The sequence below is a fragment of the Haplochromis burtoni genome, unplaced genomic scaffold (assembly GCF_018398535.1).
Source record: "Haplochromis burtoni strain Fernald_Lab_line unplaced genomic scaffold, NCSU_Asbu1 Contig_95, whole genome shotgun sequence".
Taxonomy (NCBI): Eukaryota; Metazoa; Chordata; class Actinopteri; order Cichliformes; family Cichlidae; genus Haplochromis; species Haplochromis burtoni.
Window position 1 is genome coordinate 1077336 of NW_024582456.1, and position 27735 is coordinate 1105070.

Here is a 27735-nt window from a genome sequence, read left to right on the forward strand (position 1 = left end):
CACACACACACACACACACACACACACACACACACACACACACACACACACACACACACACACACCACACACACACACACACACACACACAGTAGTGTAGAAGCTATTTGAGGTTGGCAAAGATTTGTTTTAATATAGAACACTATAATATTGTGGTTGTTCTAATGAGTCAAAAAAAATAAGACTGTAGTGATTTTATTAGTGATTTAACTACAACCACTTGGGAAATACAGTTCTATGCCTCTGCACTCATCACGGGCGTAGCAGTCATGGTAATTTGGGGCTTTTTATGATTTCTCTGAACTGGACTGGAATGATTTACATCCTTAATGACATTAAAAACAATCATTTGGTGCACAGCTTTGAATCAATTTAGGATTTTCTCTAAACCACACAGGGTCATAATTCTACGTACAGGTTCAAATATATACGTACACTCACTTAAATCTTCTATTAAGGTGCTGAAGGTGAGATGAGAAACCACTTTGTCGAGGTCTGGAAGAAAGAAACCCCAAACTGTCACCCTTAGATGAGAGTACCATCTACTTAGTGGTACTGGTACATTGCACAAAGTGGGTGGAGTAATGAAGAAGTATTTCTACCTCTAAATTCTTCAACTTTAGGTCAGTTCAACAGGTAGTTGGACACAACAGAGAGTATCAGCAGGACAATGATCCCAAACAACCATGGAAACTAGTTTTGGAATGAATGAAGCAGGCGAACACTAAGCTTCTAGAAAGTCCTTGACAAACCCCAAAACTGTGGACTTTCCATAAGAACTTTGTCCATGCCAGAAAACAAACGGATTTAAATGAACTCTACCAATTCTGCCAAGAAGAGTGATTAAAAATATCCAATTGGAAGCTTGTTGATGTCTACCAAAAACATCTGGCCGAGGTGCAACTTGCTAAAATACATTTAATCATATATTAGTGTGATGTGTGTATGTATTTGAGCCTGTAGGTACACTTTATCCCTTTGTTGGTTAGACAAAATCCCAATAGGCTTCAAACTTGGGCATCCAATTTGGGGTTTTTTTTAATCATTTAAGATATATTCAGTATAATCATTCCACCCTGGAAGCTGAACAGTTCTAAGAAATCATTAAAAGCCCCAAATTACCATGACATTCATTCCTGTAATGAGCTTAAACTTCTGACCACAACTGTGTGAGTTTGGGTGTAGCATTCATCCATCCCATCAGCATAAACGCAACATCTTAGGGATACTTCCTTTTATAACTTTGTGGTCAACTCTGAAGTCTCTTTGCCTGGCCAGAACTCGAGAGTTTATGCACTAATTAGGCAAAACATTGCAATAAATTTCAGAATAAATGTTCAATTTGTAACCTTTTATATTTAACAAGTCAATGGTGAAATTTGGTGCCATAACTCAGGAACTGGTGAGCATGGGTGGTGCTTTGGTGGTTCTGTCAATCTGCCAGGCTAAAAATGTGCTTGAAGCATTCATGTTTTAACATTTTTGCTTCTCTGTAGCAACAGCCATGACTGCTGTCATGGTTACAGCTCTGTACTCTGTCAGAATCTTTAAACATAATTACATTTATTATGTTGTACTACAAATGCTTGGATGTGAATGTGTTCACAGCCAGACAACAACATCGTTGTAATTCTAGGTATATCTAGGAATATCTTAAACTCTAATTAGAGTTTACCTAGCTTAACATTACATTATTCTCTCTAGAGAAAAACATGTCAGAATAACATGCTGTGAAAACATGTTGCTTATCCCGGGGACAGTAGCAATTGTGAATGTTGCTGTTGCAGTTTGACTAGTACCTCCCTTTGACCAGAGCAGACAGGTGATTACTGGTGTGTCACAGCCTGTACTTCAGGCTCTCTGTAGTGAGTGGGTCTTCTCCCCTCAGCCCTATGCTTTGTCAAGCTCTTCACACTAACTGGATGAATATCAGCCTCCTAATGACATCTGTGAGAGTGGGATCTGTTTCCTGGCTCAGAGTACTCATCCGTCTGTTTCTGTGCAGAGATGTGTTCAATCCCCAAACACCACAAACCTGAAAATATAAGCACCAACCGGAAAACACGGCAAGTATGAGGGTCTGACAGCTGACTGCCTGTGCCATGCATCATGCTGATGAAAGATACGGCACACGGATGAGGATAAGCATGCGGAGGAAGTCTTCCTCTGCATGCTTCGTTCTTCTGTTTTGGGGTTAAAGTGTGCCTCTTTTTTAGATTACCAGTATTAGTCAAAGGGAACGGATTCATACCTACATGAGGTACGAGGGTTGGATGGCATCCAAGTTGAGTTGTTTTTTGATCCACCCAGCCTGAGTAGCGACAGATAAAATTTAAAAAAAAGTGTGTTTTGTGTATCGTTTTGCATATTGCGGAGGAGCATGCAAGTCTTTTATGTTAGATGAAAACCCTTGGAAAGACATTTTCTCAGCTTCACCTATAACTCACAGTAATCCCTCCCTTTTTTTTCTAAAATCAGCGGCATCTTCACAGCCAAATGCTCATTGATGTGTTGTTTTTGCATTTCACTTGCCAGAAATCACTTGTCTGTCAAACAATGTGACCAGTGTGTATTTTCCATTAATGAAGTTTTTTGCTGTTTTCTTTCCGCTCCATTCGTTTCTGTTTGCTGTTGCTGCTGATTTCTCTTGGGAAAGACCTCCAAGGCCTCAGTGTTTAGAGCAGGAAATCATAAAGCCTTCATCAACAGGCTATACACTAGGTTGAGTCACTGCTGTTGAGTAGCATCTATAATTGTTCGTACCAAATGTGACAGGTTACTGCGTGTATTCGTGAGGAATACCGTCAAAGAAAATTTTAATTATTTGCCTTTTTTACTTTCATCTCTCTCCTTGTTTTTCTTCACTTTTTCAGGTGTTGTCTCCTTTATCAGACTCAATCCTGGCAGAGAAGACTATCACAGTGGTGGATGACAAAGTGACCATCACAGAGTTGGGAGTCCAGTTGGTGACAGGCCTTTCCATGAGCCTGCAGCTCAGTCCGGGAAGTAACCGGGCCATCCTGGCTACTACAACCACACAGGAAGTCTTGCAGAGCTCCAAACAGGTCAGGATGCTTTAAGAAATTAAAAACCACAAAACTACATTAAATATGCGTAAGGGTTAGTGGCTCACAAGTTTGAAAACATATTGTCTAATTGAATGAGCAAATTCATCTAAATTTATACAATCACCTGCCATTTTATTAGGTATATCTTGTTAATACTGGGCTGGACCTCCTTTTTGCCTTTGGAACTGCACAATTTTTCATGGCATGAATTCAGTAAGGTGCTAGGAAACATTCCTCTGAGATTGTGGTCCATATTAACATGACAGCATCACACAGTCGCTGCAGATTTGTCAGCTGCACATCCTTGATCCAAATCTGCCGTTCCACCAAATCCCAAAAAAGCTCTCTTAGATTGAGATCTGGAGACTGTGAAGAGCATGAGAGTACAGTGAACTCGCCGTCATGTTCAAGAACCAGTTTGGATTTATTTGACTTTTGGTGTGTTATTCTGAGGGAAGCAGCCAGATGGACACGTTGTGGTCATAAATGGACATGGTCAGCAGCAATACTCAAGTAGGCTGCTGTGTTTAAGTGATGCTCAGTTGGTACTAAGGAGCCCAAAATGTGCCCAGAAAATATCCCCCATTCGAATATAACACCGGCAGGCTGAATTGTTAACAAAAGGCATGATGGATTAATTCGCTCATATTGTTTATTCAAATTCTGACACTAACAGCAGAAATTGAGACTCATCAGTACAGGCAACATTTTTTCCACTTTTGGCAAGCCAGAGTGAATTATGTGAAAAATGTTCAGATGGCTCTACAGGGAAAGGAGAAAAAACAGACAAGTGCTTCAAAGATTGTGGTTGGGGTGGGGTTATCCTAATGTTGTGGTTTTTAAGGTAGTCGACCAGTGTAGTTTCTCATGATTTGGTTTTTTTTTGTTTTGTTTTCTAAGAAAATAATTAGGCAAATTTACCAATTGGGTTCTTCTTCAAGCATCTCTCATGTGCGGTGAATTAGAGATCCAAGAAGACTGTTTCAGTAGCTTAACCTGAGTTAAGTTTCTGAGTTTCTGTGGCAGCTCAGACAGTGTGAAATAGATTGCATAATGTCAACAGGTATGGAAAGAGTCCAGTTTAAAAATCATTGTTCCTTGGCACAAAATATTATATGCAGTTACAATTATATTCATTTAAACTGTTTAAATACCCTACTATTCAACTTAGACGTAATGTAGTTACTGGAAGTGATTCAGTTTTGACACTTACAGTGCCTTTGTTGCATACAGAAAGTGGAGGTGTTTTAATAAGATAAAAAGTAAAACCAACAAATAATCGTTAATCAACTGTGATTTTCTATTAATCATGTTATCAGTTATCCATCAAAATCAAATATTTGATAGTCGATGCTCCTCAAATCTAATTTTCTTTGTCATACCTAATATCTTATTATCATCTTTCCATTTCCTTAAGCTGCAGAAAATTATAGTCAACACTTTCATGTGTTTTAATAGATAAAATGATTAATGGATAAAATGAGTGGATAATTAGCAGGTTAGCAGAAAAAGAAGATAATAATTTGGTGCAGACACACGTATAAGAGACTTCTATGTGATTTTACTTAACAGCTCATTTCTCCTCAGAGCCTCCTTTACAAAAGTGAGCGCTGATTCTTCTCTACTAGATGAAAATTATTCACAGACCATTTAGACAGATCTGATTAAGGCAGATAATTATGTTCATTTGTTTTACATTGGCAATTATTATCACCTAGAATATTAAATCACTCTTAATTAGATGAAATAATTTTTTTATATAAATATCAGCTGAAGCCAAAAGTGCTCAATCGCCAACTCAAATACTTTTAGGGTCTCTATAAAGTTATTTTTTGTTTGCATTACACTATCCCTAACTGTCTAAATGTGCAAAAGAAAAAGAAAATAAGTGTGAGATTATAAAAAGTTATCTACATGAGGAGCGCTGCTTTGAGACAAGCTGGATGTCTTAGGACAGCAGCCCCAACCTTTTTTGGGCCACGGACCGGTTTATGTCCAACAATATTTTCACAGAACGGCCTTGTGTCGTGGATAAATAAACCAAAAAAAAAAAACACTACCCGTACCAAAAAAACAGAAGATTTATTCTTAACACAAGAGAAAAGACCCTGGGAAACCAAGTTAATGATCAAAACAATTAAAAAATAACAATAAAAACCTATAAAACCCCTGAAAACCATACATTTCACACCCGAGCCTCAACTCTCGCGGCCTGGTACCAAACGACTTGGCCGTGAGAGTTGGGGACCGCTGTTTTAGGATTATCAGAAACTTCAGCAGAGTCTTATTGTCATGGCTTCCAAAGCTTGTGAGCATAGTGCAGCCTGAGGGCTGGCAGTCCATTGGCATAGCCTCTCTTAACATTTAAGCTGGTGGGCAAGCCCATAGCTTCAGCCTGGCAGCTTGATTCTTTAATGAATAGCAAAAACAATACAAAAATAGAAAAATGCTAAGCTTTTTCATTTACTTCTATTTGTAGTTCCTCTTTTTTAATTAATTTTGTTATATTATTTACTTTCCTGAATAGATGTACAAGACATAGAAGAAAAAACTTCTATGTCTTGGCTAGTCTGTTCTTTTTACGGCACTCATATATTAACTCAAAGGTTTGAAAGCATGTAACGCAGCGCTTCTCTTTGGTTATCTAATGGAAACAGAAGTTTAATTTCAGAGCAAGCTCAAGCAACACCACAGTACTGTACAAAATTTCGACTTAAAATCTAAACTTTGCAATTCTGTCATGTTTGCTTTTCTTTATAATTTGCTGCAGCTACTCTCGCTGTGGCTTCTTTGATCAAGCTCTCCAGTGAGCTCTCCGAGCTGCCCCGAACTATTCCACTTCACCCTTTTTTCTGACTGAGGGCATGAAGGCTATTTATCAGCTCTATCTTCTTACATAGAGTGTGGGGATAAGCAGACAGCACTGCGCTTGCAAGACCTCTGGTGTTACTAATATAAGGAGCATTGACAGACCACTGTGGGAATCTATGTACTTGTGCGCCTTTGGGGATTTGTCTCTTGGTGATATTAAAATGCAAATTGTGAAACTGCAGTAGTAGGCGGCTTCACGACACCCATGTATGGCGAAGCCTCAGTGGCATGAACAATATTTAAAGTAACTGTTTGATCTTTTCTGCCCCTTGGCTGAGAGAAAATAGCTGCTGAGGTAGCTTAACCACAACTTAGTGAGCTTGACTAAAGGAACACTGAATCCAAATAATCATTATGCAGCTCATTTGAACAATTCACTATACTCCCATAAGTTAAAGCCGGCGGAACAAGCAAGGGGAGTTTCAGAGCTAACCTGTTGAAAATGATCCGTTTCCATGAAATTATGCTCTATGCAGTATTTTTACAGCATCATTTCAATCCTTTGTAATGTCTGACAATCCTGCCTCTCTCTCTCTACCTCTTTTATAGGAGGCCTTGATTAGTGCCTGGCTACAGTTCAGTGACGGCTCTGTGGCTCCACTAGACCTCTACAATCCGGACTTTTTTGTCCTGACAGCCACTTCACTAGACGAGGAAGTCGTGACAGTGCAGCAGGACCCTTCCTGGAAATGGCCTGTCATTGTGACGGAGGCAGAGGGTCAAGGCCTGCTGGTCAGGATGGAAATGACTGTTAGTGAAGTGTGCCAGAAGTTCAAGCGACGCAGCATTATAGCGGCGGGGAACTGCAACATCAGGGTGAAGTTTGGCCATAGTGACAGCTCAAGGGGAGGGAGCAGCGACTATGGTCCTGATGGAGATGATATGGAGAACAGGGGCAGGCTCTCCTCCCAGGACAGGACCGGCCTTGACACACACTATTACGGTAGTTCGATCTCTGACATGGAGGATGGCGTGCTGAAGAGAGCCACCACAACGAGAAGCGCAATAATCCGCAGACCCAATGGGGATAAGCTTTCAGTGGATGGTAGCCAGAGCATACCAATTGACTTTGCTGACTTCCCCGCACAAGTAGATCTACCCCGTGGTCGCAATGTGGACGACGAACTCATTCAGACTGCCCGAGGGCTCACAGACCTAGAAATTGGCATGTACGCCTTGCTCGGGGTCTTCTGCCTCGCCATCCTAGTCTTTCTTATTAACTGCATTTCCTATACGCTCAAATACCGTCACAAGGAGCTCTCCATCGAGGGCCAGGAAAACATGAACCATGCTCACGACTGGGTGTGGCTGGGGAATGAGGCCGAGCTGCTGGAGAGCCAAATCAGCCTTTCGCCTCAGCAGGAAGAACAGACCTCCATGATAGACTCAAGCAGCGGCCTTGAGGAGGGCAGCCACTTACTGAACGGAGGCTCTTCCCAGAAGAGCGTGCCGAGCCTAGTGCATCGGGCGGCGGACACAGGCTGCATAGCCAAGGACAGCAAAGGAGACTCCCCCACCACCAAGAGAAAGCGAGTTAAGTTTACCACGTTCACCACTATCCCCTCGGACAATAGCTACCCCACTGTTAGCACACTGACTGGAAGCCACAGCCATGACATTAAGTGGGTGTGTCAAGACGTGCAGCTTGGAGACTCCAAGGAGTTGCGCAGTTACATGGAAAGGTTAAATGACAGTGCTTTAAAAGAGGTGGCATAATGTACTGTGTGCACTTGTGACAAACTCACCCATATGCCTTCCAGCCAGCGGAGAGTGGGTCTCAACAGAAACCAGATCCACAGTTGGTGATCGAGGAGTAAATTTACTTCAGAATCAACCCAAACTGCCAAAGGGTCATTAAACTTTGCGAGAAATGTCATGATTCCACATATGACTGATGATAAATCACTGACAAAAAACATGAGGTGGTTCTTTTGTTTGTCAGATGGTTGCCACTTAAACATTGTTTTATTATTACACGATTTAGAATCGTGCAAGGATCCCAGAACTGATCTGCAGCAAAGCATATAGAGTTTAAAACGAACAGTGACGTGACTAGATAGATATTCCGAGTGTGTGTGTGTGCACATTAAATGGCTTTGGAAGTTCTGTATCAATTTTGGATTTCTTACATGAGAGTTCTGGAAAGGCCAAAGCAAGTCAAGACAAATGTGCATGTTGTTCGGGGGGGAAAAGAAAAGAAAAACAAGAATGGCACAACTTTCCAGTTCATTGTCATCCTCCTTAGCAAGGCATACGACCTGTTATGTATATACTGAACAATCTCCAAAGCATTGTACTGTTGCTCTGTATATTGTATTTTCATAACATTTAAGGAATACACAGTAATGTCAAGAGTGTGCATCAGCTTTTATTGACTGCAGCATTGTGAGGCATTGAGTCTTTAGATTGGAGAAGGTGAAGCCAATTACACACTGATCTTTGTATCAAAGACTATTTATAAGATGTAATTTACCTACAAGCAACAACACAATCTAATCTCGTTTAATGCTGGCCATGAAGAAAAGCATCAATACTCTCATCTTGTCCATTACAATCCAGTACCCTGACACCACAGCCAGTATATGTGAAGGAGCTTTTAAACCAAATGGCTGACCATCATGATAATGTGACATTTCCCAATACCGCCCTCTCAGTTAAAAGTTTTTCAAGGTTTGAAGAAAATACCAATTAACACCTCTGTCCCATAATTACACGCAAGGTAGGAAATATTACCTTTTTTTGGAAGTGGATCTTTTATTATTCAGATAATTGCACAAATAATAATCTTCTCTGAAAACTTCCTAAACAAGGGCAGTCGGCTGAAAAATTGCATTTTGCTCAGTGAACGTTATTATCATCACAGTGGTGTTGGGGAATTGTGTGTGCGTAAGTGTGTTATTATTTTCCATCAAGCAGAGAAATGTTCACATTATGTTAACTGTTGCCGCAGTATGAATCAGGTTGTTAATCAGGGGCATTGTCAATATTATTCGTTTCAGCAAATAGTGGCGCTACCTTGAGTAGAATTGGGGATGTCGTATAGAATAGCTTACTTCTGTCAGCATTCGGCACTAAATGGAGCCCCACCAGATACCTACACAGAGGTTTAGCAGCTTTTCTGGCTATTTTTCTGCCTATTTCCCTTATCGTGTGTCAGCTGAGAAGGTTTATACCATTTTCATGTCCGCACATTAGTTTAAACATCACACTACAGAGGCCCCAGTCACAGAAGACCCCCAAGCAATCTTTAGTTGCTAAGGGAAATGTGTTTCCCCCAACTGGTTGGCCAGTCATTGCTGACTGTTGGACCGAAAACCTATTCATGATTACTTTGGTCGCTAGCAAATTGCCCCAATCAACTGTAGTTTGCACGGAAGACACCAGTTTGTCTGTAAAGACTTGCTAACTTCTACAGGAGCGGTATTAGACTTAGGTTGTGCCTGCTGCATCTGACACATTTCAAAAGGTCAAATTTTTACTTTGAAGACTAACACTCTCTGTTTCACTACCATTTAGCGAGTAGTTGGTGAGCGTTAGCAGACAAGTTAGCCTCTTTCATGCAAACTATAAGCAATAGTAGCAATCTGCTAGCAAAAAAGTTTTTGTTGCGGCTAACTGGCAGTAAATGCTACTACAAAAACATACAGGTAACATAATTTTCTTAGCTAACCCATATCAATGAAGAATATGTAATAATATGCGTTATTTTTTAAATGTATAACTAATGTTTTCTGGTGTTGCAGTGTTTTAAGTGCTGATATTTCTAAACTGGGGTAATTCAAGTAGAAAAAAATTAAGACATCTAAGAGCAATGTAACACGCACACACACCGTGATACACACAAACAATTATGTTCTGTCACCATGTCGTGATCCGCTTCATTTTGTGGGGTTTTCCCGCTTCTGTGGCTTTAGCGTTATCTCCAGGGGACTGAAGCGGGGGTCACAGCTGCTGCGCTCAGTCGGTGGACCGTGAAGGGCGAGGAATGCCTGTGTAGATATGGGAGGGATTTAACTGCCAGCCACAAGGGTAATGATTGATGGAGGGCCCCGGTTAATTAAAACACCACTGCAACTCTCTTTCTGCAACCACTGTTGGTGGCTTTAGCCTCTTCAAGTAAAAGCAATACAACCCATTAAAGGCACACCACAGTCACCCCCTTGGGCTCCAGTTGTGGATGTGCTCATACCTGCTGGGATGTAGCACACGAAATATAATGGCTGTATTCACTTCGGTTCATGGAGCATGTTAACTCAAGTCTCATTTTTGTTGGCCTTGAAGTCTTGACTTCATGAAAAGGGAAAGGAGAAAAAAAAAGCTTCCCCAGGCCTCCATCTTAAATGGATTTTTAATTAAATTGATGATGTGAGACCAACAAACTCTCACTAATGGTTGGCTGTGCTCCCTGTGGTCCTAATGTGCCGAGCCCGTATTTGCAATTTCCAAATGATTATTCGCTGTTTGATTTATGTTGCTTCATCTGAATTCATTTTACCGTCAGTTCACAGCAGGTTCACGACAGCTAAATGTACACAACCACCCCGCTGGAGAGGAGCGAAGAAACAGCCGACGAGGTCGGCTTGACATTCCGGTCCGACCGATTCTTACAGATGGAGTCGCAGGGAACTAGAGGCAACATTGTTTACAACGCCCCTGTGCCAAATCTGTCTCCTGTAAACACAATCTCCCACCTGACCAGCAGACCACATTGGGAAGATAAACACCACAGCACACATGAACAAATGTTCCCTTGTCTTACCATCTTTGTAAGGTCTCTCAGGCAAAGTCCCTACCCACAAGATGTAAAGCTCTAAAAGAAAAAAAAAAGGTCACAAATATGTTTTTTCCAAATAAAAGTAAGTAAATTGTACTGATTCAACTGCACACTTAGTAAACGAATGAGTGAGTACATCATGAAATAATTTGTGTCGGAGTGCTTCAAAACAACCAAGAGTGCGCGTGTTTCTTATAATGAAGACATCACCCAGTGCAGCAGCGCGTGTTTATCCTTTTGGACAAAAGAGGGTCTCTGTGGCACAGAAAAAATGTGCTAGTGTGTTAGGTTGTGGAGATTATTCATTTGTAGTCAGTTAATTAGTTTTTGTCTTTTTTATGGGATTTCTTGAAAGTAAGAAATAAACAACCCTGTGCAGGTATTTTTGGCCTCCAGAACAAACAAAGTAATCTCAGCACAAGCTCACAGGTACAGAGTATCAGCGATAACTCAGAACTCCAGCAGCTATAAACAACTACAGTAGCTGGCGAAAGGCTCAGCAGCATGACTCGAGCACCCAGCCATGTCATTTAGATGTATTGGCCCACTAGTAAGGGCAACATGCACAGGGGAGCGACATATCAGGCAGTGCTCTCAGGCAGGCTGAGGAATTTTTCTTCCTGCTGAAGAACAACAGAAGGTCAGAGGGCTACCAAGATACACCTGGCACAAATGGTACTCCTCAGACTGGCTAAAAAGATTTATCTTGATACCTGTACTGTTTTATGGGAGTCAAGTCCCATTCTGCACAAATAGGATACTCTAAACCACGGGGCATGCACATAATAACTAAGGCTGATGCCGTAAATCCAGATGGATGTACGCTGTTAAAGCGTTTTTACGGTTGCTTATTTCACACATCATCTGTCTGAATGAACATCCTCACCTGCCGCCTCGCTCGGTCCTACAGAAATCAGTCTTACAAGCGACAAGACAAGCACATTTTCTGGAACAAGAGATTGGGAGAGGTTATGTTATCCTCAGCACGACTTCTTCGTTGGTGTGGCATTTCAGAAACATATCAGACACGAGTTTAACAACCCGCCCCTTGTCCCACTTAGATTCCCCGGACTCCAGGATGCCGCGTGATTAGTTCGAGGTAAATGCTGATGATGAGTACTTAGAGATGAGTGATTTGTCTGCTTGGCTGTTTTCTTAAACGTTGTGTGTGCATTAGCTTATCCTAATTAACATGCAGCGATACCTCCTAATCCTCCAATTACTGGAGCAACATCTTAGGGAGCATCTGACGGCCGCTCATTACACAGGTAAGACTCAGTAATACAATTAAAAGCAGCTTAACATTCTGTAGATTAGCCCGCCTCGCGCCCCTGAAAAATCATTGACATACAGCACGCACAGAGGTCTTAATTGAGAAGTATGGAGACGCACAGACCAGAATTCACAAATGAAAACTCTTTATGGGATTAAACTTTTTTTCATTTTGTTCGCAAGGAAATACTGTTTGATACATGTCTGCTTAGTACTAAAGATACTTGGAGTAATAGTGCCTCTAATTAAAACTTACAGTCATAATTTAATCTTCAGTTTCTGGAAGTCTTTCGTCTTTTACTTGATCTTTTATCACAACTGTGTCGCACAGACTGCAGACAGAACAGGGATTCAGCTACATCCATATTGTTTGTAAAGTCCTGTTTTAAAGCCTTCATTTTAGTGTCTTGGCCAACTGTTGCCAGCAAGCAGTTTTTTTGGGGCCACATATTATCATTTGGTGTTGTTGTAAGCTAGCGCTAACTTTTGTCCTTTAATTCAAAGGGGTGAGTTCAAAGGAAATCTAATCCCATGGAGCCGTCCTACAGGTGGAGAGAGATGGCAGAGATCAACACTCCACTTTGTCCCAGAACATATAGTAAAGTGAGGCATTGCATCACATCTCAAATCAGAACATTTTCTGGACAACCATCTCTAAGATACATAAACATTTTATGGTCCAAAGTTTGAACACTTATTATGGTTACTGTGAGATTTTAGCTTGAGATATAGAGTACTTTTCAAAATATATACATCTATTGAGCCACATTCAGACCATTTTTTGGGACATTGAAATCTGAAGCAAGGTTGGATCCTGAATATCTCATTAACTATTAAAGATGATGATACTGAATGAAAACGTGGATGAAAGAAAATGGATCAACGCATCATTTTCAAAAAACTGTATCTTGCAAAGTATTTAATATATGAAGCTAGAATTTCAAGGAATCATTATATATTTCCAAACTTTGTACCATGTATTTTTTATGCAAATCAGATCCAGTCGAGCAGAAGGCCCGCACTGATTTTAAATGGAATGACCCATATGGGAGTCTGACTCTAACATTTGGACCCAGTCTCAAGTGTACCCCAAAGGGTTTTGGCGCTTCTGTTTGGTAGTTTCAAAACCAAGACAGAGTTTAAAAAAAAGACTACACCTAGAACTAAGTACTCATCCAATCATGTAATACAGCAATGACTTGTGAGCAGGTAAAGTATTTTTGTATTAGCTGTATCTGATGTGAAACCATTGCAAGACTCTCACTTTAACATAATGATCGCTAAAGGCAGAAAACAAATGAAGTTTCCATTATAGACTGCATATAAAAGATGGTTGTAGCCAAGCTGCAATTTGTGACACCACCCCAGAGAAAAAAGAGAGGCCTTAAATATTTATTATGTTACTGCTGTGAATGTAATGTAATGTTAAGAAAATATTCTGAACTTGAACATATAACCAGAACATTTACAAGAATAGTGGTGGTTTTTTTGTTGTTGTTGTTGTTGTTTTTTAATGACTTGAATATGTTCAGTCTTCTTGGTCTAAAGTGATCCATCCACCTACTATCAGAGACAATACAAATGGTTTACGATGCCAGAATTAAATGCCCCTGCCCTTCCCAGCAACCTGGACATAGGCTCACTCTCGGTCCACTTATGAAGCCTCAATCTCAGCATTTTGGTCGTTGCCATTTTGATAGTTTGCAACCACAAGTGAGCAGCTGACTGAAAACAGAGACACTGAACGCTCACGTGACAGAAAATTGTCAGTCACAAAGAAGCATTTGATTTGCAGGAAGAACTACTGACTTAGGAATTGTATAAATGCTGGAGGCTATGAATTCAATGAAAGATAAAGAGCATTCAGAAGGTTCTCCGAGGAACTGTTGTTTACTCGCACCATCATCTTAAAATACGAGGAGGCCAGCGTCAAAACTACATCTATGTGTTTTTTTCCCCAGTTCTGCTTCCACAACCGCTATGATGTGTCAGAAATTCCTCTGTACATGTGAAACAAGCCACCACGCTAGAATTATGACCTCAAGGCATTGTGTTGGTTTTGAAACATCAAGCTGTCTGCTCAGTCACTGCTTCGTGGGCGCTCTGACCAAATTAAACAGGAAACGGCCCTCCCCGAGCCTCACGGCTGGCAGGCCTTACCATTAAAAACTGATCTGTGATGACGCTGATTTCAATGATGAAACTAAGAAGAAATATGGTGCTTCCACCGCCAACAGGAATGCAAAATGAGGCTTTACACCTCTGTGTTAGCAACCTTTTCCCCCTACAGGAAGCTACAGGGCGTGTTTTTTGTAATATAAATAATTCAGGCTTTCCACTTTGAGTTTGCCTTAGGACCAACAAACCATGACCCTAATCATGAAAGCAGGCTGTTAAAAGCACCATCCGTGATTCACATGTCAACAACGATGTCGCCATGCTGCCTGAATTTAAAACACAGGATTGAAACATGTCCTTCCTGTCTTATCAATAAAACATTTGTGTCTCGTGTAATAAACTTACAGATCTGGAAGTTGTGCAACAAAGCTGTGCTTGCATGAGTGGAAACTAACCAGTAGAGTGATGTGACAGACAACTTTGTTAGCTTCAAAAGTTCTTCTTTATTTAGGCACTGGCTGAAAATGACAAAGAAAAGTCACAAAATAATACACTGTATTAATGGGAACACATAACACTACAAAACATTATCACAGTTCTGTACCATACTGAAATGTAACAGGACTTTTTTTTTGATGTGACTGAGATGACAACATAATTACACATACAGTAAGCAATAGAACAAGAACACATAATTATCTGATCAAATAAACGCAAACAGAAAAAAATAATCACTTGAAGAGGTGTTTCATACTGTCAGTGAGATAGAATCTAGCTTTTTTTTCTTCTTTTAAATATACAACAACGCAAACGTAACTTCATTTAGTTCGGATCATAAATGACGACGACTGTTCTGAGCTCCCGAAGACAGGTTAACATTTCCAGGAGCTTTATGTCACATGACACGATTCCTAGAGAGCCCTGAGTTTTCTTCCTTCATGTGTTCGGCTTAATTCTGAGGATTGAAAACGCACAGACGATGGTGCACACACACACACTTAATAGTATAAAAGTAAAACAAATGAATCACAGTCTTATAAATATAACAAAACAAAACAGAATTTCTGGTAAAGCTGCAAAGCTGTGATAACACCGTAAACGTTTCTGACAGCAAATGATTCGAAATAATGTAAATAATGTCACAAATGTTATGAATTTCTCAGTACTGAGATGGCATCACTGTGAATGCGTTACATTTTTTAACTGTTATGCATCCATTTCACTGTGATCCGAGCATTAATGCCACAAGTCTAAATACAGATAGATTTTTTTGTTGGGTTCTGTTAATCTAACATTGAAGATATTCGATTTTGCAGCTTGACCAGAAATGTAAAACCGAAGCATCACAGGAGTTGTGGAGTATTTCTGACATGAGGAGGTATGTATGTATTTATGTATGTATGTATGTATGAGTCATGTAGAGTGCTATCTGAGCATTTACAGGGTAGATTAAAGTGGCTTTACAGTGACTGATCAAACAAAAAATGTGTTTGTTTGAAATCTTCTCCAACAATCGGCATCTTGAACAGCAATAATTTAAGAGACTGTTTCAAAATTACCATCAAAACCAATTCCCCTTTTGGTGCGATCTCTTCCAAGATACTGCGTGAGTGGGAATGAAATAGTGCTGATTCTCGAGAACATTTAATGCACGAATACCCGAGATTAAGGTTAAGGACCTAAATGATTTAAATACTGATGTGTCGTACCAGAATAAGTGAAATGAACTGTCTCTGTTAGATAACACAAACACAAATATCTGTAAAACAACTTTGAAAATATTCAAAGGGATCACATTTTATGGCACCGTTTCCTAAGTGCAAATGATCAAAGAAAGGCAACAGGGGCAGACACGCGCACAGAAGTAAGCAAGTACAGTATGAATAGTTAATCTCTGTACTGTAAGTGGTATTGCTGCAGTCACCCAGTGATTTCAAACCCATTACCAGGAAATCTGGAAATTACTGGATATCCAAAGCACTTTAAAACTAAATCTTACATAAAAAAGTGTGTAGTTATGACAGTTACAACTTCTTCGCTCAAACTGCTGTATTATAATTAATAAGGGGTTCTTAGAGCACTGAGTGATCTGACGAGGGGGTGACCTTAGTGGGCTGCAAGTTTATGAATGTGCAGCCGTGTTGGGTCAAGAGGAAGCGCGTCTCTGCTGCTGAAGCCCTGCTCTGGCTTTCTGCTTGTCGTACTTGACCGAGATAATAAGGAACACCAGCAATGTGACGCCCTGGATCCCCGCCAAGAGGAAGAAGTAGTAATGCAGAGAGCAGTCATTGATATTACCTGCAAGAGAACAAAATAAGGACATGTTATTAATAGAATATGTGAGAGTTTAGCTGAGAATGTGCACGATGAAACTGGCATTCATGTAACTCTTAAAAAGTTGGGAGCTGCATGAAGGGAAAAAAAAAAAGAAGACAAATATGGAAATCTGGAGAACAAAAGCATTGCAACATATTCGGAGGGTGACAGCAGGAGGGTTCTTTGTCACAAAGTACTTCTCCACGTTAAAAGAATACCAAAGGCAAAGGTAAATGGCCACGAGCTTGCAACTGTGTCAGGTTGCTGTGTGTTCAGCAGACATAAAAGGGGTGCTTGAAGTGAGCATGTTAAGGAAACACGATTCTGTCAGGAATTAGGATGGAGCGGGTGAGTGGGGGGGCTGAGGGCTTGTTACTTCTCATTTCACCATTGTGAAATCTTGTGAAAGTGAAGACAATTGACCTCACACTTCAGCGCTGATAAAGGAAAGCGGTATTGAAGCAACAGAGCAATGCAAGCCCTCAGCTATGATTCCAGCCCAGGAGTCTTTCATCGGCATTAAAGCGATTTTTGTTCCTGGTGGGACTGGGATGTGATTAAAGAAAAGAGAAAAAAAAGAAAGGTGGAAAAAATAAACTGATGCTTCCACTGTGATCTGTGGGACTTTCTTTTCTATTTTGGAGCCAGGAAGAGAAGACAAAAAGACAAAGCAGAGGGTTGCAGAAGACAAAGAGGAAGCAGTGATGGTATTTGCCGACATTCCCTGCCCATTTATTCCTAATGGATTTGGCAAATCCAGCCCGACATCGGCCAACTTTGACTGTCTTAGCATTTGCTACACTGTTGGCTGAAGTGGCCATTCTCATTCAGCGACAAAGCTCGAGAGGACAGCTTAAAACAAATCCTGTTTTGGTCATGCTAGGGGTTTACATGAAGGGCAAAGCCGATACAGTTGGTTTCGCTGGTCAAGTATGGTGACAATTGGATTGGCATTAAAGCAGCTTTTTGTACAAATGACCGTGCGAGACAGATCAATTGACTTTCAGCCAACAGCATGAGACGATGCTGTGAACTACTCTGCTGGACACGGAGGGATTTTTAGGCTATTATTATTATTATTATCTATAAATGTGGAAATGTGAAGCCCAGAGTAATCTGACGGAGAAGCAGGCTTGATTTTAATTAGATAAGCGTCTGAATTAAGTCAAGTTCTGTGTACTCACGTGGAGTCTAATTATATCTGTCAGTTTAAAGTTAACAGGCTCCTAGGTTAAGGTAGTATATGGTATACAGCATATGGTCTAAGATTTTTCATTTATTTCACTCTTTTACTTTTCTAAAGATTTCACTGAGCGATTAAGAAACATGAACAGTGTGCTGCAGGCATGCACTCACTTACTGAATCACTGAGATTACGTTTAAAGTCAGCAGTTCTAACACACGGTGAGGTTGAGCCTTTAGTCTAAACACAAAACACAAACATACACAGAGAATACAGAATGTGTAGTTCACGGTATGTTGCTTTAAACTGTCTTTTTTGTACAATATTAGGATGATGACTGAAAATAAGAAGAAATATAACAAGGACCTTTAATCACATGAGGTTCATTAGAATATTAAACACAGACATATTAAACAAAATCAGGTAAATCTAATTTTAATACCACAAAAATATTTGACTTTTTAATCAATTATTGAAGATGTCATTCTCCTTCTCTACCTTAGCTATCATAAATGTTAGGGACTTTGGCCATAACCACTTGCATGTGTGCTCTGGGATATTACCACAGACCTCAAATATCAACGTGTGTCAAACGGACCAGACCTCTGTATTGAAAATCATATGAGAGCTGGGTTTAAGACTGTGACCCAGACACCAAACCAGAGTTTTCACTTGAAGAGTTAACAATTTCCACGGCTGTCACAGTCAGAGCCTTTTCCTTTTCTCTATCACTCATATCGTTGCCCCATGAATTCAGCCGCCACGTTGAGGTTGACGTACTGTGGCATCTGAGGGAAGATATTAAGTGGAAAGAAACCTAACTGTGGTGCATGCCAATGTAAGACAGCTCACAATGCTTTGTTTACCCATTCTACTTGCTAGATTCACAGACTCCCTGTGACTCCACTCCACAAACTGAAATTCAAGTTGAAGGTTGCACTGGAGGAGATCCAGCGCACGTTACCAAGGCACAAGTGCAAGACGACAGAACAGAACTTACAGTGATCTCCAAAGAACAGCTACACTGAAGGCAGTCCAGAGACACTCGGCGAGTGAGCTGCCAAATTTAAATCAGGTGAGGTTTTAAGGGTGGATCACACAGTGCGTTCCAGGCGACTGAGTGACTGCTGAATGTTCTGCACCAACTAAAATGCTGTCGTGCTTACACAGCCAGTTAAATGGCTGTGTAACTTAACTTTTCTAGAAATCATTGAAAATTAGCACTCTTCCTTTAAGGATGTTCATTGATTTCAGCCTGGCCTCAAGTCTTAGATCAACTGCCGTCGGTCCTTACTGCTCACTAAAAATATAAAAAAAAAATAGAAATAAATCAAAGAAGGGATTATGGAGGACAGGCAGTCAAACATATGGGTGCTTTGAGAATACTGGAGGGCATGATGACTTAACAAATGCATACATAAATCTGTCCATCTGACCCGCCATAATTTATAAATAATAATGAACAAATGAACAGCTGTGACTTACAAAAAAAATGCCAGTTTTACATAAAAAGGTTTTTACAGAAAAGCCACAACTCACTGCAGAGGTGCGATCCACAGCTTCAAGTTCCTTCTAATCAAAGAGCAGAATTTGTGGCAGAGCTCATCAGATAACACCGTGCACATTGTGCAAATACAGATGGCCATATTCCCACTCGCTGTGCTGTATGCACGTTCTTGTGGATAATTAGACATTAAGGCGAACAAAGCAGCGCTGCTACGATAGGATACATCCCTCAGGAGCGACTCCTCGTCAATGCCCTGTGCACTGGGCTGTTTCTATAGCTTGAAACCTTTGATCAAGGAACAAAGACGCAGCTGATAGCTGATGACTTTGACCCGGGCTGAAGTTTTAGCTTATTTTGTGATGTCATCTTAATCTGGTCAAGGGTGTAAATTGTGAGAAATAGATCAAAAACCAAGACAGTGTTTAAATAATTCATGAAGATGAAAAAACAATGTGTTTGACAGCAGGGCATGAAAGGAGAGGGGTTAGCGCGGTGAAGGTACTTAGATTTTCAATCGATAATTCACAGATGGTAAACAAAGAAGAGTCTGCTGCGGTAGTCTTAATTCACAAAGCAGTATTGCATAAAGTAATATAGCATACAAATGATGTATGGGAACACATATACATGCTCAATAGTAATAACAAGAGTGTTTACTAAAATATGACCCATTTAATGTAGGATATAGACCATAGAAAAATAAGTGCAAGGTCTACAGAAACATATTCAACAACCTCTGAGTTTGCTCCCGGGTGCTCGGCCTGCAACAAACCAAGATTTTACTAAAGTTTCCTTCAATTTAAAGTAAAAAAAAAAAATCAAAAAACCAAACCCTTAAAGTAGCTTTAATAATATTCTAACAGATGACTGGATCACAAACTTTGTTCTAGTTTTGCAAATCTACCAGAATGAAAACTGCTGCTGGTAAAAAAGTAACATCCAATTTTTTGGAGCAGTACTGAAAACAGTGCAAGGTTTTGATGCAACCTATTGTTTTCGAACATATGTTTACGGTTTTCAAAGTATTTAATCAATTGTTGGGAGAAAAAATATGCCCAAAAGTTCTCCCATTGAAATGGATGGGAGGGCTAGAATGTGCCAACTGAATGACAGCTTGGAAGAAGCTGCAAAATTCTTAAAATGTGCTTTAACCATCAATTTATCCCCAAATTGAGGTGAACTCAGTTTTCTTTTAAATGATATCTTCTTTATACCCAATACAGTATTTTTATCTGTAGGCATCTAAGAGGATTGCCATCTACTTGCCCACTAAAGGTCAATCATAATTTTTCATCTTTTGTCTCACTCCTCTGAGCACATTTTTAACACTAATCAAAAAATCAAGCACAACTTCGTCCAAGGAGATTGCTATCCTATTTTTACCCTAGTGTGACTGAACCAAAGCACGAGGGCACAGGTGTGTGTTGGCTTTTAAAATTAAAGCCCTTGGATTATTACTGGAAATGCAGTATGCTTTAAAATCTGCTAAGTTTTCAATATAAAAGCACTCACTGGCCAACAAGCACTTTGCTACTGGGATTTTTTCATGTTTACTTCAACAAATTTCACTTGCTGACTCCAAATCTGAAAAATGCTTTGATCTCAAACATCACATTTTTTAAGTTATAGTATTCCAAATGTTGGACAAATAAGATGAACGGACAGAAACAGCGATGCATTTCAGCATTTAAGAACAAACTCTGATCTCCCGAAAAGTGAAGCCAAAATTAAGGAAGGTGTTTTTGTTGGTCCTGAAATCCCTGAACTTATAATTGACAATAACTTCCAAAGGACACTGACGCTAACTGAAGCAGCACATTGGGAATCATTCACACAGGTTATCCAGAGTTTTCTTGGAAATCAAAGAGCAGAAAATTATGCTGAGGTTGTGGAAACATGCTGAAAGTACACCAGCTAAAAAAAATGTCACTGAAGATGCACTTTTCACATTCTCATCTCAACTTTTTTCACCACAAAATCTGGGAGATGTCAGCGATGAAAACAGGGAAAGATTTTATCAAGATATAAAAAGTGACGGAAAATTGGTATCAAGGAAAATTGAATCTAAGCATCACGTGTCACCACTGTTGTTTCTTGGATGTGCAGTACAAGTGCAAAAGCAAGTGCCTCAAACACTTTTGAGCTGGTCTTGTTTTATTTGAGCTGCCAGAAATATGCTTAGACACAGATCTCATATAATATCAGTGTAATAAATAAATAAACTGGTATAAAGTTCCTAGTAGCAAACAAAAAATGTGTTATGTAGTATTTATAGCCTGAGTTTCAAAAGTCTTATGGTAATTATAGGCATAAAAACATCCAATTACTTACTGGCAAATGCTTTGACCCTTCAGCTTTTTTTTGCCAATCTTTTAAGCTACAAGCAACAATCAGCAAAATCCAACAGCCAGCAACACTAAAGACTCTAGAGGCGTCTAACGGGAACCATCAGTTTCTTAATGGAGGAAGGAAAAAAAAAAACCTTAAACCCTAACCTGCACCACACAATGCAACAGAACAGGCAGGAGCAACAACCCCACTTCATAAAAATCCCATCGTTTAGCTAAATCTTAAATTACATTCAAGCTCCACCCCTCTCCAGGGCCCACTTGGCTGCAAAGCACTTTTGAAAAATATAAAAAACTAATTACAGCAGCACAAGACCAAACAAGGACATACTTAGAAAAAGCACGCATTAATAAAGCTGATAAACATTTGACAGATGTATGAAAATTAAATTCAAAGCGAGGTAGTGAGGGGAGAAAAAGAGTAGTACTGCTGATACACTTGTTACTAAAATGTTGCCATGTTTAGAGGATCTGTTTGGCAGCTCTGAGTTAGTAAATTTCAAGGTTGTGATTAGACTGAATGCCGCAAACAGGAGGGGTCACCCATCCAATACTGGAGCGTTGTAAACTTGTGGGATAATTTACCTGCAAGTGGGCTTGAGGAGACCATGTGAGTCGAAATGAAATGGGTCAATATCAATTTAATGTTTGAAAATGGATCAATTGATCCAGACCTTCGGTATTATAACCCAACATTTTAATGCTCCAGTGACTTCAATGCCATCTTCAGCCTGAGAATGAAATCGGGGGAAAGAATCGATGCATGTTTGCTTCAGCAATAAATATTATTTTCTGCAGCTCTCTGCCAGCTTGGAAGACTTCATGATTGATCCTGAGGTTTTTAAATTGCTACAACAGGCTAACCATATGTATGTGCCCCCTATTACTTCTGGCGTGTATACAGACCTGCACAGTCCTTTCAGACAGAGTTTATGTTAAATTCTACAGATCTGACACTAGAGGCTTCTATTAACACCCTGACATTTCACGAAGCCCGGCCCAACAGGATGTGCGAACGTCAGCTCGCTGTGAATATCAGAACATGTGCCAGACATCTGACATAACATCAGCCAGGACTTGAATGCTGGTAAAAGAAAAGGCCATTTCCTGTCACGTGACTACAGAAATTCACAAAACCATTCACTAACAGTGAATAAAACCTACACAAAAGGGAAGGGGAATTAAATGCAAGCGCCATTATCTAAAGACAAAAGCCTTCTCTTGTGTAAAGGATAATATTGCATAGAGCGTAAAGGCTGATGCTTGACTGACTTAGCCTGAGAATAAAAGTAGCTGCAGTGTTTTTATACCAGACCTATAAAAATACCAATGAGAGAATGTGATGGATGACTACTCAACCAGATGTAACTACGGTGGAATACAATTTGTTGTGAGATTTAAGGGATCAATAATTTCAACACGAGCTTGAAAGGTTTCAAGTTTGAGAGCTAAAATGTTGCATAAAGCACTCTGCGGACCACTGCCGTGTCCTTCAGTTGCACACACACAGGGTCATTCACCCCAAGAACAAGAGCAGGTTTTGTACCCATCTAAATATACCAGACATAAGGATTATCACACACAGAAAACAAACAAAGAAGAACATCTAAAAACTAAAGACTCATCTGCAGTGGCATTGACGTTTGAGCTGCACAAGTGAAGAGAAGCTCACTCAGCAAAATAGGTCATAACTGGGCAGAAAATTAAAAAGATAATAGAAAATTTTCAATGACTGGCTCTTTGCTGACTCTGTCCAAATGAAGCAGGCTCCGTGAGGAAAAATGTTGCCCATCCCAGGGTTGGAGCATGCACGAGATTGCAGATTCCTTCTTAAGATGAGCAATAGAATGACTTGCATATCATTTAAGCCATTTAAATCTTGGACGAGTGCTATTACTATCTCTGTGATGCAGAAAATTACTGGAAATAAAAAGGGAACTACACTACTATTCAAAAAACAAATATAATTTAAAATTTTAAAACCAAACGCTTACAGTGTTGTCAGAAAGTCCTTTGTAAACACATTTTACTTGCTAATTGTATTTTAGTGATGAAAAAGAGGCTTATGTGCTCCCTTAGTTTCTAAGACTTTTAAACAATAACTGACCAGTAAATGGACTGGTTTATATATAGTGCCTTTCTACTCAAGTTGTCCCCTTCCCACTACAAATCTTATTTACCCTTAAACATTTATTCATACAGTGCTATGGCGAGGTGCACTGTTCCATCATTCACACTCAGGCATCAGGTGCAAGTTGGGGGTCAATATCTTGCCTGAGAATATTCCGATCGGTGAGTGGTAGTCAACCCCTTCTAACATCTGAGCCACGGGCACCTCTGGTAACGCTAGTAGCTGGGCTAAACACACTCTGGCCTGATGACCACCATCCATGTTCAGTGCAATTACCGCTTAAACAAAACATTTTCGGGATCACAGCTTACACACATTTACTTTGTAGCACACTGCCAAATCATAAGAAGTCCCTGATGAGATAAAGAAGGGACATAAAAGACAATCATCTGGAAAGGGTTACAAAGCTATTTAGGAGGCTCTCAAACTCCACAGCTCAACGACCCACAGCAACAAAGATTACTGGAACAAGAGCGAACAGCAGGAATTGCCAAACCTCTTAAAACTTCCCAAGAGCAAGTCTCAACAGATGCAAGAAATGACAAGTCTCTGTCACCTCAACACATGTCTATTTTTGACTCCACTAACCAAAACACACTGGGCAAAAATGATGCTCTTGCGCTTGCAGAAATATTGTGATGGCGCATCACAACCAAAAGCAATAATTGGATTTCACAAGTTCTTCTATAATATGTTTCAAACCTATTTCAATGTGAGAATTAAGGAGTTGCAAATAGATATATCCTTTAATCACAGTTACAAGTAATATTCTGAGTACCACAGTCTTTCTGTTTCAGTCTGCTGATGGTAACAGGGGTGCACAATGAGATTTAGGTGCAAGTTTGCGAACCTTTTGTCACAATGCAAATGTGTCCACACATTCATACTGGATACACTATTTTTCTGGCATGCTTTCTCACATAAGAAGCTGTGTTTACGCAGGTTTAACCTTGAGTTTTTAAAAAAAATACGTGACACAGTTTAGTTTAGGGGGAAAAAAGAAGTAAATATGAGGTTGAATACTTTGTTATGCTACTGCCGTGTGCAGTTATATTACAGCCACTGTACCTTCTTAGTTAAACCTTTAAGTGTCTAATTAATGGTCATCTAAGGTTTTGGTACCTTCTTTGATCTTGTCTCTTAAAAATATGAAAACACAAATCAGCCATGATCTTCCCTGACTTCTTTACCAAACCGAAAGTTTGAATCTGGAAAACAAGGAGAAAGCTGAATTCTCTCTGTGACATTTTACCTACACTGACTAACAGAGGCTTGTGCAGAGAAGGGGGATGATAGAGCTACAGCATGACAGGAGGGCTGAGCATCTACCAGTGTGATGCCAAACTAGCAGCGCCATCTCCATGTAATGCTCGAGGGACAGCTTTACTTAAGAGGAACAGGCCTATGTAATCAGACCCCCAGCCTGTGATTAATGCTGCTGTCTGTCTTCAGGCCTGTGCAGGTCAGTACAGCTCGGCACAGCTCACCCAAGACGCTGTTTACCGCACGCCATGTTGCCCGCAGCCATGGAAATAAGCTGAATCTTTTCCACGTAGAGAGCCAGGAGATATGGAAAAAAGCTAGCATCCAACAAAATGTGAAAAACAGCCACAATAACAAACAGCATAAACCCTGACTGTACGTAATGCCTAAGCTTTGTGCCGTATGTCTTTAATCAGTGGCCAGGAGGGTGTTTTGTTCCATTTCTGCAGTTCACCTTCTTTTTTTGGAAAGCAAAGGGAGTCTTACGGGCAGAACAACTTTAGCTTACCTTCCCCTCAAGTTATGCACGGCTGAGCAAAGGATGGATATATGAGGCATGCAAAGCATTTTCTAGTGCTAACATCATCAGAAGTACCACCCTACCTGTCGGTACACTGTATTAATGAGCTATTAGGTGTTTGTGGATAAACAATTTACAGTGTTGGCTTATTTACTGAATGCTCAGGGAAAAGTGCATCTGGGTGGGGAGCCTCTACTCACTGGGAGTCCATCCATCTGCTGCCACCACCACGCTATTCATTCTAGCACTCGGACAGATTTACACAAACCTTTTGTCGTTAGTCTGACATGTCTATTTATAATGTGAAACACTTTTAAAACAAGAGACCTGTGCAGGGTGTTGCCCCCCTCCTTTCTGTGTATAATTTACAAAGTCTTTAAGTGGATTTTAAATTAGCTCAAGCTTTTGAACATTCTTAAGCTATGTTCCTGGAAGATTAATTTCAGGCAGTCTGAATCGATGCCTCTCTTGTGGTTTTATACCTAAAGTCGATGTGGGAATACAATAGTATGTGGTCTAGCACTGGGTACCTAACAGGATGCTTGGCAAAAGAGGTGACAGGTGACTTACAGATAGCGCTGAGAATCACGTCACTACTGTGTGTTTTGATAATGATGAAGTGATGAGAACAGGTTGAAAAGAAAACCAGCTTTTATTTCAAGTTTAAGCACAAGTGCTTGAAGTCTTCGCCTTTGTGGTAGCTTCACCTACACCAAATGGTTCCAGGACCACATTTTTCAATAATACAAAAACACGCACAGACATATGTGTGCGCTTACACTTCCACAAACATACAGGTGCACGCACACACGTGCTATCTGCTTCAGTCGAGTTCTCTACCTCTTGATCACGGTACATGTGACGTACCTGCCAAATTGGAATTATCATGAGCTAAAATATCTCTTACCAAAGTCTCTATGTGATGACATCCAGCCAATTGACTTGAGGGAGACAATAGCCAGCAATCCGGAGCCCACAAAGGATCCAATCCCAGAAAAGAAAAAGAAAAGCCCCATGATGGCACTCTGCATGGACTTGGGGGCTGCAGAATAGGCAAACTCCAGGCCTGCAATAAAGATCAAAACACATATGTAGAAATATATATGATTAAATGTTAATGTAACGCAGCTTTATAGTTTATATGGTACAACATGTAATGAAATATGACAAACGCTGCCACTGATGATGTAATGTAACTTGGAATTCAGTGCTAATTAGACACAGGATTTAACCTAAACACGTTCTGAATAAATCCAAGTCTGAGATACTGGAGCAACAAGGTAACATAATTTACTTGGATACAAGCGGTGTGATAAATAATAATATGTGGAAATCTAAGTCTTTCCCGACTAAGATTAATGCTTCTTCACTTTCAATGTCATCTTCCGATGCATCTCTGGACCACTTTAAATTACATTTGGGGAAATGGGCAAACTTGCACGGAAGCAAATATGGCAAGCAGGATTGGTAGAGAAAACAATATTGTGTTGGTATGTCTAACAAAAAACTGTTCTTTTTAAAAAATAGTCCCCAGATTTCAGATCATTTCAATTGAATGTCCTTCCTCAGAGACCCCAGAATATTGCACAGTTTGTGCAAAACCCAGAGACAGCCTCTTGGTTTTAGACATACGGTTTTCTGGATTGTAAACTGTGGTAACGCCACTGATATAACAGCTTATCTGACTCATGATCTATTACAATTTACATGTTATTGCCCATAAAAGTAACCAGTACCCACTAGGTGATCAATGCGTTTAGGTTTAATCAAAGATCAATACTGTAGGAAGAGTAGTGATTTTTGTTACTTCTAGTGGACAGACAGACAACTAAAAACATCAGGCATGCTGGTGTACATTTTATGGACAGAGTAACATTTCAATCCCAACTCTTCGCGTATTTATCCATCTGTGTAAAATAATTTTGTTTTTGTTTTTTGGGTGGGTTTTGTTGACTGTTCACTTGTTAATTGCAAAAGAATTCCTTGGCAGCTCATTTCCTATTGTGGCACTGGACTGTGGTGTTTGTAAGTACTAAATAATTTGTGGAAGACAAATTATTCAGTATTTACTGTGTGATGGAAAAAAACAGACTGGAGGGGGGAAAAAAAAGAGCAAGAAACTTTCGAGAAAGAGAGAGTATGGGGAGAAATCTGTGTGTCCTCTGCCTAAAACATTCTGTCTTGCTGCAAGCTGACATTGATAATTTCATGGCACCTCAAACATAGGAGCCCCTATAGCTACATCTGTCAGAAGAGATTAGGGACTTGTGCTTATGTGTGCCTTTTAACATCCTTGGAGGGTAACATTGTGCAAATTAACGTGATGAACAGTTTCTTGACAGATACCTGCGATAGTTCTGAGAA

At 40.1% G+C, this 27735-nt stretch overlaps 2 protein-coding genes across 3 annotated transcripts in view; one reads left to right on the forward strand and one right to left on the reverse strand.

Annotated features, from left to right (window-relative positions):
• Positions 1 to 12785, forward strand: part of si:dkeyp-14d3.1 (transmembrane protein 132C) — a 188917-nt gene extending 176132 nt beyond the window's left edge. Inside the window, exons 9-10 of one of the 2 annotated variants that reach the window (XM_042222791.1) lie at positions 2874 to 3065; positions 6489 to 12785. In XM_042222791.1, the coding sequence (XP_042078725.1) occupies positions 2874 to 3065; positions 6489 to 7655 (1359 nt within the window). In that variant the 3' untranslated portion in view covers positions 7656 to 12785. The remainder of the gene's footprint in view (positions 1 to 2873; positions 3066 to 6488) is intronic. The other variant, XM_005926936.2, reaches the window with a different exon arrangement.
• Positions 12786 to 13473: 688 nt separating this feature from the next.
• Positions 13474 to 27735, reverse strand: part of slc15a4 (solute carrier family 15 member 4) — a 30630-nt gene continuing 16368 nt past the window's right edge. The window contains exons 8-9 of the mRNA XM_014335062.2: positions 26279 to 26437; positions 13474 to 16401 (exon numbers count right to left, since the gene is read on the reverse strand). Of these exons, the coding sequence (XP_014190548.1) occupies positions 16250 to 16401; positions 26279 to 26437 (311 nt within the window). The 3' untranslated portion in view covers positions 13474 to 16249. The remainder of the gene's footprint in view (positions 16402 to 26278; positions 26438 to 27735) is intronic.